Source organism: Pterocles gutturalis, unplaced genomic scaffold (genome assembly GCF_000699245.1).
Source record: "Pterocles gutturalis isolate BGI_N339 unplaced genomic scaffold, ASM69924v1 scaffold3915, whole genome shotgun sequence".
In the NCBI taxonomy this organism is placed as follows: domain Eukaryota; kingdom Metazoa; phylum Chordata; class Aves; order Pterocliformes; family Pteroclidae; genus Pterocles; species Pterocles gutturalis.
In genome coordinates, this window is record NW_010140513.1 from 29,250 (window position 1) to 46,279 (window position 17,030).

At 39.5% G+C, this 17,030-nt stretch overlaps 1 protein-coding gene across 1 annotated transcript in view; it reads right to left on the bottom strand.

Moving 5' to 3' along the window:
- PTPRR (protein tyrosine phosphatase, receptor type, R) overlaps window positions 1–17,030 on the bottom strand; it is a 73,174-nt gene that overhangs the window by 13,173 nt on the left and 42,971 nt on the right. The window contains exons 6-8 of the mRNA XM_010083702.1: window positions 14,149–14,233; window positions 7,306–7,385; window positions 4,978–5,115 (exon numbers count right to left, since the gene is read on the bottom strand). Coding sequence (XP_010082004.1) covers window positions 4,978–5,115; window positions 7,306–7,385; window positions 14,149–14,233 — 303 coding nt within the window. The remainder of the gene's footprint in view (window positions 1–4,977; window positions 5,116–7,305; window positions 7,386–14,148; window positions 14,234–17,030) is intronic.

Consider the following 17,030-nt stretch of genomic DNA (forward strand, 5'->3'; position numbering starts at 1 on the left):
TTCCCAGAACTGGAATTGGCAACTTGTGCTGGGTGGACAATGAAATGGGGCTGTTCATTAACATAGCTTTCATTTAACAGTCTGTCTACATTTAGTGAGATACAATGGATTATTTTTAACCAAGTCTCCGTGCATCTTTTTAAAATACCATTGTTACTGCTTTAAAAAATAGCCTTGAAAATAGAGCTAGGATCAGCTGGTTCAGGCACTTGTAAGAAGACAGCTGTTTGGGGGAATTAGCATGTTTTTAAAAGTTAATTGTAATAAAGGCATAAAGATTAAGATGGGAGGGATAAACATATCAGACATACCAAAAAAAAAAAAAAAAAAAAAAAAAAAATCCCAGGAGCATTGGCAAAAAAAGAGTAAATTGCCTCAACCTATTGCTTGAACCTTAGAGGAAATTCCACTGGTCTCAGGTAGGTATATTTTAAATGTGTTCAAAAGCCAAACACAGTGGTTAAGAAGGGTGCCCTCTAGCCTCATGTCTGTAATCAGTAAAAGCTTATTGCCTATGGTATGTATCAGAAAAACAGAAGAATTCACTTGTTCTTATCATCATGTAGTCCTCCCCCTCCACTCTTTGGGCTGGTCCAGATTTTGTTCCTTGCAGTTACTTTCAGGCCACATAGTTTCCCTTTCAGCATATTAATTTGTTACAGCACTTTCTAAATAGGTCACATATTTTGTGAGTTTGAGATTGAACATACAATCCTCTATGTAGTCAGCAAACATGTAACAGCTAGGAGCAAGATTTTTTAAAAGATGTAGAAGCTCAAAAAAAATAAAAAAATCCAACCAACTTGCATGGCAGCCAAAAGCCTGGGAATCTCCTCACTTTCAAGTGGAAAATCTCATTTTCCTGCCATCTTTCAAATTCCCCCCTCAGATTCATTTCCATTGGTTAGCTTTTTGATAAAAAATGATTATTTATTTCTGAGCTGGTGCCTGACTTTTTTTTAAAAAACAAAAACAAACAAACAAAAACAAAAACCAAAAACCCAAACATTCCCTGGCCTGAACAGGAAGTTTATGCAAGAAACAGTATCTCACCTGACCTTTAATTGATTTCAGCCTTTGTCCTTCCCCCTGTGACGGGGCTGCAGGCTTCAGCTCCCTCCTTCCCCTGTCCTGTCTCCTTGCGCGTACCATCCCACACCTGTTGGGTGCCAGGCTGCACGGGACTGTGTCTGAGGTGGATCTCCGTAACTGGCCCTGCCTCGAACTAGAACTGACACCTCGTATATGCCATAGCTGGGCTGTGCTCAGGAGCACAGGCTTTTTTAACTTGCTAGAAGTGCTCCTATTGCAGCTTGGTCCTCCAGTTCTGCAGAATGCAGAAAGGCTCTCTCAGCTGACATGTTATTTACCTGCTTTACTGTCCCTGAATTTGGACCCTGAACAAAATTAGTTTAACAGTTCTCAGATATTTGTGACGTTGCTTTACTTCAGCTCCACTTCTTGTTTATTTTTCCATATAGCTGTGCCAACAAATTTACACATTAAATGTCCAATAACCAGGCCAACACACAACAGTAATGAATAATTACAATGAAGCTTCAATTCCAGAATCCCTTTTTACTCCTGCCCTCTATTTACTGTTACTACTAATTCAAGGTATCCTTTAAAAAGGCTTGTAGGATTTGCCTTCATATACTGAAATCCTCAAAGTTAGGACCAAATCTTCTTAAGTTTTTCCAAAACCTAGGACATATCTATGGTGCCAATACTCAACTAATAAGTAACCTTCAAAGAGGCCTGTGTGAATTCTGTAAAAGGCAGGATTTCCGAATTCCAAAGTCTACGTTGCTACACGTAGATAAGCTTGCCAACTGAGGGAAAAAATGTCACGCGAAAAATAGTATTAGCTTTAAACAGTGAGTTAACAAGATTGTCCTAGTTAATTACTGACAATAAGACTTAAATTATCTTAGTTGAATAAACACGCATTGTTCAATGCATCTGTCAGTACTAGTTCTTTCTTCTTACAGAATGCTGCACAGTATTCTTTATTTGTGCTTCCCAAAATATGTTGCCTGGTTAACACGTAATGTTGATAATAAGTTTTGAAGGCAAGCTAAATGTGTATTATTTATGGAGTACATAGCATAAGTACAAAAACAGCTGATACAACGGCCGTCTATAAACTTCTCTAAAAAACCATGCAGAGGTTTACAAAATTTTTACACTCAACATAGAATCATAGAATCACAGAATGGTTTGGGTTGGAAGGGACCTTAAAGATCATCGAGTTCTAACCCCCCTGCCATGGGCAGGGACACCTCCCACTAGACCAGGTTGCTCAAAGCCTCATCCAGCCTGGCCTTGAACACCTCCAGGGATGGAGGATCCACAGCTTCTATGGGCAACCTCTTACAGGGCCTCACCACCTTCACTCTAAACAATGTCTTTCTAATATCTAATATAAACCTACCCTTTTTCAGCTTAAAACCATTACCGCTTGTCCTATCACTTCACTCCCTGATAAAAAGTGCCTCCCTGTCTCTCCTGTAGGCTTCCTTTAGGTACTGGAAAGCTGATATAAGGTCTTCCTGGAGCCTTCTCTTCTCCAGGCTGAACAACCCCAACTCTCTTAGATTTCGTAAATAAGAGAGGTGCTCCAGCCCTCTGACCATCTTCGTGTCCCTCCTCTGGACTCGCTCCAACAGGTCCATGTCCTTCCTGTGCTGACGACCCCAGAGCTGGATGCAGTACTCCAGGTGGGGTCTCACAAGAGCTGAGTAGGGGGGGAGAATCACCTCCCTTGACCTGATGGTCACGCTGCTTTTGATGCAGCCCAGGATACAGTTGGCTTTCTGGGCTGCAAGTGCACATTGCCAGGTCATGTTGAGCTCTTCATCAACCAGCATACCCAAGTCCTTTTCCTCAGGGCTGCTCTCAATCCACTGACTTGTCTCAATCCACATATTTGTCTAATTTCCATTGCTCAGTTGTCTTGACTAAACTCAGTAATATGCGAAGTTTATAAGGCCTTGTAAGGTCATATCCTAAAATACTACTACAGAATTAGAGATGGGCACCTGCTTATTTGTGCAGGGTTGGACGTGGATGAGTGCATGAATACACTTTCAAATATGAAGGTATTTGTATGTGTACATACTACAGATGTACCTCCCTGAAAATGATGGAAATAAAATAGACTACAGACAAAAAAACATACCAAGTGCTATTATGCCAAATAACATCTGCTCTTGCCTTCTCTATAGAGAGCAAATACTTTAACAGGGAAGTTAATATGCTGAGCATAGCCACTAGCTAAGCTGTTTTCTTTTCAATAGCAAGCAAGTTTTCAGGAGGAACTCCCTAACTGTGGGAGAGTTCCTAAGTTTTCTAGACAGGGCAGGACAGCTTGTGCAAACACTGCCTCTCTATATAGCCTGGGAACTATTTGAGATTCCCCACCCATTCTATTAGGAGGAAATTACCACTGCCAGGCCACAACAATGCGGATAAACATCAGTGCCTAATGCCTGCGTAACTCAGGTAAACACAGGGTTTCCTGACATGATGGAAACCACTGGGCACTTCTTTCAAGTCATTCTTCTTACAAAGTGTCAGATGTGAGTGTTTAAACAGTCTGCATTTCCTCATTGAAATTCTTATTCTTTTAGCAATTAGGCTAGGGTAAGATTTCTTTATTTTCAGGAGAAATCTTTTTAATGCAGGCTTCTGGACATTTATTTGAAGAGCAAATGTGCAAAATAGCACCTGGTTTGGAAATACATCTTGGGATATTTTACAGGACCAAGGTACTTTTTACATACAGCTTTCTTAAAATACACTGGATTTTGAGTTCGTGTTAGAAGCCCAGACTCATGGTGACAAAGAGGCAAGCAGTGGTCAAGGGCAGAAGAATGAAGAGTATGTCAACTGAGTCCACATTTAAATGGAGCAGTGAGTTTGAGCCCTGGGAATACACTCAGAATCTTGGTCCCTTGATCACTGAGACTGGGAGCTTTGCCTGAATAAATTCTGTTGTTTTATCATAATGTGCATCTGAGGTTGAAGAGCAGGGGTGTGAGTGGAGCATGGGCAATGTGGCCCTGGTGCTTACCTGGCAAGGTGCTGAGACTTGTCTGAGGCACCTACCTGGAGATGGGAATTGCTACCAAGTCTAGCAGTCTTTGGACTTAAGGAAAAAATCAAACTCCTTTATATCTGTCTCTCTCTTCTCCACAAGCCCTGTAAAACACTTCTTTAACACTCAGTCTTCCAGAACAGAGCTTTGTGTTGGCCCTCTGCATGGGAGAGTGATTTCTGTTCCTAGCATGTGTCAACCACAAATATGGACTCTGGCACTGTCAAGGAAAGCCCAGCAACAATTTACATGAATACTAAACAAAGTAATTAAAGATGTAGTAGGGAATCGATCCAAAAGTCAAAGAATGTATAACAGGCAGTTAGATGGCCACTAGCAATTACAATGCAATTGTCATCTCTACGTGCTACCATGGTAAAGATCCGTGTATTTCCATTTCTAGGTCCCTCCATGGTATTGGCATTTGGGAACTCAAACTGCATTTCTAGGATGGTCCAGAAGATTTGTAATGTCTGGAATGGATTTAAAACCTGCCATTATAGCAAAGTTCAAACTTCAGCCATGTTAGGGAACCTCTAATTATAACACTGAACATCTATCCTTTTATATACCAGATAGTAACAAGAAGTACAGAGGTGGCCAACAGATAAATGTTGTGTTCTTTAAAAAATTATGAACCAAACAGCACAGCATCTAGAAAATGGAATTACTTTTTGTCTTTTTAAAATATATCTCTTATGATTGCTATGCAATTGCAGTTGGAGTATTTGTCTACCCCAACATTACTTTTCACATTGCCCATTACCAGACTATTTAAGAGCTGGTTGTATCTGCTAGCTTCCTTCCATATCAGCAAAGGTTCTTTCTACAGTACACAGCCATAGGAAAAAAATTCTCAGTTTGTCTAGTTGTCATACCTCATTTTTTTCTTTCAGCTTTGTGATCATAACAATGACAGGGCTGTCTTCTTGCCAAACCATCTGCCAGAAATCATTCACGGTATTAATCATGGGTCCCTGAGTTGCAATGAAAGCCTTCTCTTTACCTCCATATCCCTGGTTTAGAAACAGATACAAAAGCATTTACTTTAAATTTATGTGGTCGCCCAAAATTGCAGATGCATGTTCTAAAAGTGCAGGAAAGTAAATCTGGAATTAAAAAAAAAAACCAAAAAAACAGTTACTTGAACTGAAAGCAGTTATGACTAACAGTAGAGCAGATCAGAAATTTTTCAGTAGAACAGTTTTTCCTCTGGAAACTGCTGATTTGATGGACTGAAATGGTCCTGAGAATACATCAATCCCTCTCAAATTTCCCTGCTTACTTGGCTTCTTCTAGCTTACTCTGTTCTCCAAGTTGTTGGGGCTTTCCATCATCCAGTGGTACTTTAATCCATGATTTATATTGCTGCAGTGTTTACAAGATAGTTTATAGTCAACAAGCCACAGAAGAAAAATGAGAACTATAAAACTGGTTTTTACGAAGATTCATGACAGGAAAAAAGATTTAAAATACATGAATGCTTGTGCAGTCAAAGACTTTGCTATGCATCTTTGCCAAGGGAGAAGTGCCTTTATGAGGCCTTATAGGAGTGACAGCATATCAGTATAGGGAGCCCTGAGACACACAAGTGTATAGGGGCTCAAAGAAAGGTCAGGCAAACAGTGGGGAAGCAGAGGAAAGGCAAAGGCAAAAAGAGATGGGGACAAGAGACTGCCTTCTTGCTTTTCGGGTGAGAAGGAGAACTTGTGAGTTTGTGCATTGACAGGGTGCCCAACAGTAGTGCAGAACAGGAGAGCCTGGCAGTGTCTGAAGGGGATAAGTGAATGGAGAATGGCTGGAGATGGTGCAGAAGCCTCGAGCCGTGGGTCTTTCCTTTTGGGTGCCTTTCTCCCTGACAACTGTTACTCATTGCATGAACCAACGAGATAGATCCTCAGCTGGTATAAACAGCTCCTTCTACTCACCAATCTGCCTGAACATACTTGGTCCAAGACAGGCCTGTCGGGATCCCAGCACACCTAATGATATCGCACACATGGATGTGAAATTTCATTTCATCACTGGGTTGTATTTTTCTACAGTTGCTGATAGTTCAACCGGTTTTAGCAGCAGGAGAAATCACCACATGTTGGCCTTAAGAGTGATGGCATGGGGAAAAGGGAGACCTCAGAGGACTCAAAACATGGCCTAGCTGATGGAACAGTTGCTCCCCAAAGAATAGTTATATGGTGACATCTTTCATACAAAACACTGAAAGTACAGAATATAAAGTGAGGCAGGGTAAGGGGCATAAGGGATGCATAAGTATATATTCTTGTACTGTTATTTAAATAAGCAACATCACTGTAGAGCTCTGGGGACAAATTTCGGTTGCACTATTACGTTTACTCCAGCTGAGGATCTGGCACGTAACTCTAATAAAAAAAATTTAATTTTGCAGGTAGAGGATTACACTCCTAAAATGTGACTGAAGTAGTTTCTTAGTAGTCTATTCAGCATACACTGTGCCACGAGTTCAAGAAGGCTCTGTGTGTGTGTGTGTGTTATTGAGGATTATAACACAGCTGACACTTAGAAATAATGCTTTCCAACAGGGTTCATGCTGGTAAAGTCTTTGTATCACCTAACAATTTGATACAGGGAGGAAAAGGTCAACGAGTGTGTGCTGGTGCACATGTGCACATTTAAGACATCTGTTTACGCTCCTTTTCACAAACTTGTTACAGCATTTATTTAATTACCTAACTGATGATTTCAGGCCTATCAATTGATACATTTATGCATGAAAAAAAACACTGGACTTGTTTGTGGATAACATGACTGCAATGAGCAACCGCACAGCTTTTATTACTGTTGACTCCGATCTTCTCTTTACCAAATACCCATATCTCAGTCACTGTTAAAAGGTAACGCTCTTTTCCTTACTATAAGGCAGCAAAGTAGTACTAAACAGTAAATACTGAAGTAAGCAAATAGTAATGCATGTGTTTCTTAATGTTTTTTATAAACTATTTGAGAAATTGTTTTCTTACTGCAACCATTTTAGTACATTCATGGCTATGTGGTCTTTGTTACAAACAGCTCATGAAACTATTTCTATCACACCAATATAGACAAAAAGATTAGGAATTATTGGTGAAGATGGGTGGGAACAAAATGAGTGGCACTTTGGCAAAATCAGCTGTTCACGTGGAAAATCAAATACTGTCCCAAAAGCACATGAAGAGTGTACATTTACTTACCCTAATGTAGTTAGCATTTATGTAGGTACTCAAGGAGTCGGATGGATTTTTTGGTTTCAAATACACTCTGCTTAGAGGATCTAAGAGCACAAGGAAGATGGAAATTGAAAAGAAAACCCATAATTAGAAAATTTCTATAGAGATTCAAAGACTTGTTGAAGAAAACAATCTATTGATATTTGGGGTTGTCAAGCACTAAAGCATTATGCATCAAATTCTCCCCTCTGCAAAGGAACTTCACGTGTAACTAAGGTACACCTATACTGCACAGTGCTGGGCTGTGTAGGAGTAACTCAGCAAGCTGTGAGCATTGAAGCAACACTATCAGGACTGGGCAATGTTCAGCAAGGTCTACTCTGCCTGTGTTGAGAATCAAGCTGACCTAGCTAGACTGTCTCTAAAACCTGTCATATCATTGTGCAATGCTAGATAATTATACCGAGTCCTTTGGATTCAACTTTGATATCTTTGCCTGAAGTCGTTCTGTTCCAGTGACTATAGCTGGATTTAAATGAAGAAAGTCTCCTTCTGCCTGGGATGAAATCAGCTACATGTTTTGTACCAATTTAAGTTCAGTGTAAGGGGCTGGACTAGGTAATCCATATCCTTCATTTCAGTCCTGTGTTCTCATCTTACATGATTTGTGACCGTTCACATGTACTAGACTGGAGACACAATGCCAAAATACAGGAACATTTTCCTTCATGCTCTTCTTTCCTTCACTGTCTTGGATGATCTAGAATGGAGTGGAGGCCAGTTCTGTTGAGTATAGAGCTGGGAGTTATTAACTCCCTCCTGCAAAGGAAGTTTTTGCTTTTTCATTTGTGATTGACTGATTTCCCACGTATTACCCTTTTGACATTAAAACCAGTAAATTCTCAATTACACAGTGCAATAGAAAGAGATAAGGAGAAAGGTAGTAAGGTGCCTATGTTACGGCTGTCTTGGGGACACTTTGACTTTCTTCACACCTTTTCTGGAAAAATATTCTACAGTTAACAAAAAGATATGGAAATATTTCTGTACTAAAAAAAATAATTTTTTCTTCTGGTAATTTGCTTAAATAATTAATTAGAATCAGAAGCTTTTTGACAGTATACAGAAACCTATTGGTTTGGAAATAGTCTCTGGATAGCTGCTTTGCTGAGTGCAATCTAGGCAATGTGTTTCATGGATGCTGAACTGGAGAATGATAAGAAAACGCTATTTATTATGTGGCCCTGCTGTTTACACAAGAAATATATGGTTCATTTACGTACACTGTAGCAAAACCTGGTATTTTCAGAGTTGCTTTTGGATTTTTTTTTGGTGACTTCTCATCCTGTTCCTAAGAACAAGATAAAACCTTTGTAAATCAAAGGAACAGGAGGGATGATCCCAAACACACTTTATGTCCTTTTCCCACTGGAGGTCACAGGAGTGGAGCCTTTGCAGGACCCAGACTGGTGTTTTGAAAGCATGTTTCTTAAAATGTGCAAATGAATGCATGACTTCTAGTTCAAAGTCTATGCATGGAAGCCTTGTCCTCTGCATTAATAGCACAACATGAACGCTTGTGTTAAAATCTCTTTGTACTAACTTTCCCAACTTTTTCACTTAGAGATTTTTTTTTTTTTCCCCTTAACAATATGAGGACAGGAAACCTCTCATTCCTTTTCAGCACAGCGTGATTATTAGCCATTTCCACAAATGCCTCAGGCTACGTGGCCTTGAAAAAACACCGGCTTCCTCTAGCTCACACAATAACTCTGATTCTGGTGTAGCTTGACCCCTACCTTAGAAAACCTCTTCCAAGCAGACTCAACATCCAGTTTAATTACCATGCCTTGAGATAAATCCCTCTGTTACTAAGGAGCAGCTAAATCAGTTTCACAATTTCTGAGACCTCCTTCCAACTCCAATCAACGAAACAAACAATGCTTCCGAATGGAAGTCTTTTATAAATTAACAGCCCTCATCAGTTATGAAATAGGTAAGTGCTGTAAACTCAGCTCTGAAATGAGGAAAACCTGAGTGCTGCTAAAGATCCAGAGCCACTGAGCAATCATCAGACACAAATGGAAGTAATTAGCTTCCTCCTGAATGAAAAATACCTTGGAGGTAATAATCTTTTCCTCCAAGGGTGGCAAAGTCTGAGAGTCTGAAGCCACAGCAGAAAGACACAGATGGTGACTGCAAGGCTGAATTCATCAATATTTGTAAAGCATCTTGAAACACAGCAGTTAGTAAGCACTTATAATTATTAATAAAAAAAAAGTCTCCTACAATTTTGACTGAGGCAAAATTACTGCTGTTTTCTCCCATCTATCTAGGAAATCTAGAGTAGAAGAAGCTTCCGCTAACTTCACCTTTAATGAATTAATATTGGCCTGAATTTACCAGGCTGGAGGAAGAGGAGGGTGTTAAAGGGGTTGTAGCTTGCCTCCATGAGACTGCCCAGTGCCAGGGACAGGTTGGGCTATATAGTGGCACTGCTGGACAGCCTCCCCCACTGCCATTGATACTGGAGGTTCATCCAGTCCATGAACACCAGTTTGTCATGAAGAGCCAGGGCTTTGTCCCAGTGCAAAGGCTGTATTCGTTGTGAAGTGAATATGATGTGCTGTGGTTGTTATCGCTTCTTCCATTTCAACAGCTACTATGTTCTGAATTCTTCAGGGCAGGGGTATATGGCATTTCTAGCATTTCCAAGTAATCAGTTACTCCTAGTCCAGTCCTAGTTGCCTTACCAACAGTAAGACTGAAACACTGTGAGAAGGGCTGTCCTTAAGGTATTTCTGTTTTGTTAGCAGGAAAGGAAGATGAAAATTTTGTGAGGCAAACTGCTCTCACACTTGCAGCCCAAAAGATTATAAATCTTTTAGATACTGAACCATTTTGAAATCCATCCTCCTCTATTTTGCTGGTTTTGCTTGCAGTATATAAATGGATTACAGATACCAATATTATTTTGTAAACATTGTAACACAGAACATGGAAGAATCATACCAGATTGCATTCCCAATCTCTGCCAGGTGGCAAATAGGCTATTAGATTTGCAAATAATACAACTGCCTCAAAACACCTCATGTTTAAAACACCTGTAAACAATGCATCATTTTTTAATCTCATCTGAATCATTTCCTGGCACTTCCAATATAATCCAGGATTTCTCAATGGAAAACTTAACAGATTTATCATGGTGAGGGCTTCTGCATTTTAAAACAGCTTCAGCATTACAAAATAAAGTTTCATTCATGCAAAGGGAATCTTTCTAATCTACTAAAAAAAAAAAGGCCTGCCTAATATCCATTTACATATTTAGCTATGCATTCTAACATAGATAACTTATTATAATATTGAATATTTACAAATATTATAGATGTTATGATACTGGTGACCACAACCAGGACACAGTTTGTTGACTCACATAGACATACAAAAAATGCTTTGTTGAACCCCTGTTGAATGCCACTAAGGTTAAACACTTTTTATCCTTCTGCTTTGTAAATATGATTTTTTTTAATTTTGTCTTTGAAAGCCTGTTGGTGATCCTATTACCTTCATTAGGGAGCAGGACTGGAGAAAGCATGACCATTCGTAGTCAGGACTGTAGTGCAAGGGAGCTTGAAAATTCTCAATATCAAGAGAGTGGTTTTCCAGCATCTGTCTATAAGCTTGCATAATGAAGTGCTTTGTTCACGCGATTTAGATTTAACTTTCCCCTTGTCTTTAGCTGGAGTGCCAGAGCTGGTTTTTAGCACAAGCACTTCAAGCAATAGCTTGTGGATTTGTGGGTCTGTCCTGCCAAGTGCCTTCTACCTTCACGTTACTGTGAATCTGTTCTTCTGCGGGGAGTGTTTTCTTGGAGGCTTTTGCCCTGAGGACACTCTTCAGAAAGGGGTAAGGAATGACATCCAGGTACCTTGTATGTGTTGCATACACAAAAATACCCACAGAATAGTGTTAAGCCACTTGCCCCTTTGTGAGCAAGCGCTCACACGTGCTCTGAAGCACCATGGGAATTCTGCTGCTGGTTGGAGATGGAAGGGGAAAAGATACAGGGCTTTGAAGCTGAGGTCCTGCTGTGGGGACAGGTAGCAGGGGCCGCAGGAGACAAGCAGGCAAAGGTGAAGATGTGGAATAAGAAGATGAGGAGGGAGCAGCAGGGCTGGTGTTCTGACACACAGCTGTGACTGTGGTGAGAGACTGGGAAGTCTGTGTGCAGGATTGGGAACCTCCTCAGAGAGAGGGAGAAATGCTGCAGGTGGATGGCAGAGGGGATGCAGCTGAAGATATGAAGTAGTGGGGTGATTTTCAGGAGTTTAGCCACTTGCCTCTGATCCCACACTGTCCCCACATTAGTTGTATTAACATATTATTATAACGTGAATAACACTTAGAAAACTTAAAGAGGCATCCTAGTGTTTGCATAAGAGCGTTGGCTATATTGTACTGCAACTGAAACATCTTTCATAGAAAAGTAACATTTCCTGCACTTTACAGTTTTCCTTACAGAATAATTTTCCTTAGGCATTAATTTCATTTCATATGAGTGTGTCTGGCTGGGTAGTATCTATTAACATGAACCTGCCTTCATGCACCCTGTCACAGAATTGTCTCTTAGAAAACGAGAACATCCTCCGCAGTGCAGAGGGTGGAGCTGGCAGGACTGGATATTTTTAGGAGACAATCCATCAGCTCAGATGTCACTTGTCACCACAGGTGCCCTGATTCAGGAGACGCACCCAGTGCTGGGAATGGAAAAGCTGATGCGGGCATATGAAGCAGCAGGTTGATATCATCTGAGCAGGAAACCAGGAAGGCTGTTCTATTTAATCACTTAAATCTTTTCCAAACCCTCTCAGACTGGGTGTGGGGTGTGCGAGTATTTATTATGAATATGTGCCTCAATCCTCAAAATACCTTCTTTGAAAAAGCCTGGTGCTAACACACAACAAATCTTTTGATTTCTGTCAAGGATGGTTACAAAATGCGTGTCAGTGAGTAGCTGTGGTGCACACCAGCAGCCTGCTTGGACTGAAAATGTGCTGTGGAGTTAGCGGCACATCCCGGCTAACGGGAGGTGAAAACACAAAGGCATGCTGGTTCTCAAAGCTCATCAGCATCAACCACAGCTCAGCTGTCATGTCCTGATTCAAAACACATGCTGCAGTGAAATAGGACTCATCACATTTGCAAGGCGTTGCTGAAGGCAAACCTGATGGTGGCTGGGGCAGCTCGGATGCAAGATGCTATGGGAAGGAAGAACTTCCAAAAATCCAGAGGGAGGTTTGGTGATATCCAGGCTCCACTGCAGCTGATGGTAAAAGTCCTGCTATTGACAAAAGGGGTCAAGATTTCACCCTCCACGTACATCCTGTTGACACTGGGACAAACACTAGGGGATGCTATTTATTTTGATCACTTGGTATATAACTTGCATTCAGTTACTTACTTTCTTTAATTCCCTTCAATATTCCCCGATTGCACTCAGATGCGCACAGCTATTGGTTACAATAAATTAACTAAACTTGAAGACAATGAAAATTTTACTGGGGGCTGAAGGGAAGCAAGGACTCCACAAAACAAGTTTCTTTCCCAGCTACTTGTGACATTTCTGAGACTAATCTACCAGCTGAAGGCCATCAGTTTTCATTAATTTGACCTCAAATCCTTTGTATGATGTGAGAAAATTACAATGTGTTCAGGTTCGCTGAGAGAAATCTTGTCATTTAAAGTGTGTGAATTTGCACGACTAACATATAATACAGGGCTATAAGGTCATTACAGAGATGATTAGAAACAAATTTCTAGTTGACAGGATATGCTGTCATTTAAAAAGTATTCTTCATTCCAAACATAAGCAAAGGGATGTGTTTATATTTTTCTGTGGGAATCTTCTCCAACATTTTGAATCACTGAGGTTTTTCACTTTGGTGATGTCAAAATTTATAAAAACTCAACTATTCATGTCTATATTTAGTGCAATGTTAAAACTTATGCAACCTATTTTGAAACTGAACACACACCAAAATGATTAATAAAAGAGAAATGGAATGTCTCATTATCCCCCAACAAAAGTCATGAAAATAGTTGCATTTCAGAGCAATGTGTATTTTGAAGGAAAACTATTCCACTGAAAACTTTTCAATCACCTCTAATTATAACAAAACAATTGTTATGTGGTCAGAAATAGAGAATTTGGGCCAACAAAAACACAGAAGCAGTATAGCAACGCATAACAAGTACAGCAACGATGAGGCAGCATTGTGTGAGACTGATTTCCTTCCTAATGTAAACAGATTTCCACAAAGCCAATTGGCACATGGAGAAGAAAAAAAAACACCAGAGGACTTATAAAGATGGAAGTCCACTACAAGAAAGGATAGGATGCACTTACTTTTTCTAGTCTGGGCCACTTAATGTTGGACAGGATCCCAAGTAGCTTGACCCAACCAGAGAGAATTCAGTGACTGCAAGACACTGTGGGCTATGATCGAGGCAACAGTCTTGGTCCTCTCATCCTCCAGATTGGGGGATCTGCTGTGAAGCATGGCAGACCTCTCTCTACTCATCTGCCTGAGCTGTCCTCCAGAGAAAACCAGCATGCACCCAGGCCGCATTTCAGTATGTGATTGAGATACTGCCAAAGTGTGTAGCTACTAAGGCATCCAGTGAGAGTTCTGCATTTGCAAGCCCTACAGCAGTGGGCTTTTGTTATCTTTCTACATAAACTATAAATACACTTATGAATAGGTGGTACACAATGATCAAAGATAAAGACAGCTAGATTTTCACAGCAATATGTTCTCAAAGCAGGACTAAATGTCATAGTAGGAAACCATGGGCTAACTCACTTACTTGGCAAAATTGTTTTATAGCGGTTTTTAGTTCCATGACTTGGGATGTCAATTTCTTTGGGATCCACAAAATTCATTGGTATTTCCTATAAAAAATAAATTAAATCAGATTGGTGTTTCCAAAGGAGCCATGCAGGAAATTATCACCAGAAGGCCATCTGCTGTTACACAACTGTCTTTTGACATCAAAGTTATTAAGAAAAAAAGTGGTTCCCACCTCAAGCCTGTCAACACCCTTCCTTTAATAAACACAGGGAGTTGTATGTTGAAGGTGTGACTTCCAAGGAACAGTTCTGATGAAATATTAAAAGCAAAGTTTTTGCAGGATTAGGAGAGAGGTTAAAATGCACAATAGTTCTAGAAAAGTGGAGTTGAAAAGTGCAGTACTGTAGCAGAAAAGCACAACATTTTACATAATTGGGGGAGGAACTTTCAAAAAAATTAAATATTAATTTATGGCAAACATTTTTAAAATTTTGTGCATAGCCCGTAACAACATCAGTCAAAGACCTCATTTGCTTTTTACAGAAACTACTAGGACGAAGTACCTTGGTCTTTTGCAGTCAGTGACTAAAAAGTGTTATAAAAATCTGAAGCTGTTTCTCTAGATTCTCATTTTGATCTTTTAGAGACTGATCTGCATTGTTTTCTTTAAATATGCAGATGTGCAAGTAACTAATGTGACAGTTTGCTTGAAGTTCCAAATGTATACAAATGATAAACTCCTGATCAACTTAAAATTACTCTTCAAATTGTTTGTCAGCATAAAAAGTAAAAATTCTCCAATTTTTCATTGAGCAAAATGTTTCACTTGGTGTAAGGAGGGGAAGAATAATTTTGATTTTGAGGTCCTGAAAAATTGTTAGTGTTAAAGTTGGATGATAACAACCCTTTGAAAATGGCAAGATGAAACATGTAGGTTTTTTTTTTTTTTTTTTTCCCTAACTGTGGGGGGATGTTTTACCAACCAAAACAATCTGGCAAAATCACATCTAAAATGCTTCAGTTGACTCAAAACTTCATCTTTAACTGATTCTTTTTGACCATTATTATTTAAGTTGTCTTAGGGTAAGCTGGAATTTGATCTTTAGTAAACTAATACTTAAAAGCACAGTCATTACTAAAGACTTGAAAACTTCATTGCTAGCCTGGGACATTTATCCAAAGAGACTGTGGCATATTAAATAATTGCCTCTCATAGACACATAGGAACATGAGGAGGCACAAAAGGTATGTTCCTCCCCTATTCAGTGCAAACCTCCTTTGATGTGCACCACTGGAAATTTTACTTAAGGGTTTTCCTCCAAAATCAGCCGGTTTCTAACTCCACAGGCACAGACCTGCTCAGGACTTTGTCACAAATGAGATGCATGGCCACTGTGCTTCAGACCCAAGCTCTGGTCCTGCCCAGCATGACTGGCTGCTGTGGGGTTTTTTTTAGAGGAACAGGGCTGAGGCCCCTAACAACCTGCCAAGGATGCACCCCACAGCAGATCTTTACATGGGTTCACCAAACAGGAGAAGCTATCCTCTTACTTTTCTGGTTGAAGAGAGGGCAAAGTTAAGTAAAATTTAGATGGGTCATAACGAATAACAGATTTTATAGATTTAACAATCTGGCACTTTCCCATGAGGGACTGTATTTTCTGACATTCCAGCATTTTGGGAATAATAAATTTTTCTGTTCAGTCACTGACTTCAGACATTCTGTCTTTTGAAAAGTAGCAGCTGAGGCTACTAAAGAAGAATACGCTGTGCAATTTATGTTTCTTCCTCCTTGCAGATCGGGTATACTCTTCCAAATAAAAGTAGCCAACCTGTTTGTCAGCATTAAAAAAAAAAAAAAAGGAAAATGGGTCTTTCTTTTGTTAATAAATATTATGAAAAAGTATTTTGATGGTAACTTACCATTTTTTTTTACAATAAAAAAGAATGTTAATGCCACCTTAATTGTTAATTAAAAAAAAGTTAATTAAAGAACTAAAAATAACCTGAAACTGCTCATGCTTCAGTTTTCCATCGAAAAATTTGAACATTTTTGCACTTATTGCACACTTGGAAGGTTTTCATGGGAACTGATAATTTTAGTCTGAAGAAGACTGTCTTAATGTATTTCTTTAGCTAGTTAAAACAAGCTGAGTGAACAGAACTTGTGAGGGTTATATATTGCGTTCTTTGCATGCTTCAAGTTCCTACTAAAGCTATTATCTGTAGCAAGGAAGATATTAAACAGATACTGTTCAACAGCTACGTCTTAAAACACATTTTAAAAAATGGTTTAAAAATGAAATAGGCAAGTCATGATCTTTTCAATAAAATTTTGTCGAAACACTGAGTGGCCAAAGTCATGTTGTGCCCCCCTGCGAGACAAATAAAATGTGAGTTTCTATTGCCCCAAAGCCATGCATGGATGCTGTGTGAGAGAATTCGGGTAAATAGGATTCTATGGAGGCACCAAGTTGTCTGTCTCCTAATACGGGGGGGTTTAAGCATGATGAAGTTATTTCTTCCATCCTTCCGGCCTAAGCAGCAGAACGGCAGAGAAATTATGGTGTAACTGGTAATGAAAGTATGTTGGATGCTTATAATTTTTTACATGTACACTGACAAATTTTTGGTAAAATAACTGAGGGATTTCTTTTTCTTAAGCAAATTATTTCACTATAAAACTTGGCTTTTTAAAGGTGAGTAAAAAAAGGGCTGCTTCATAGGCTGCAATTATTCATAATGAAAACCTCTTTTTAGAGTAAAATGGCACTCATCATCTATTCTATTGACTTACATGCACAAATTTAAAACAAAATGAAAACTGAAGGATCATGTGCTCTGGCATGTTTAATAAGAACTGAATTGGTTTTATGTCTTCACTAGACCTGCAGTATA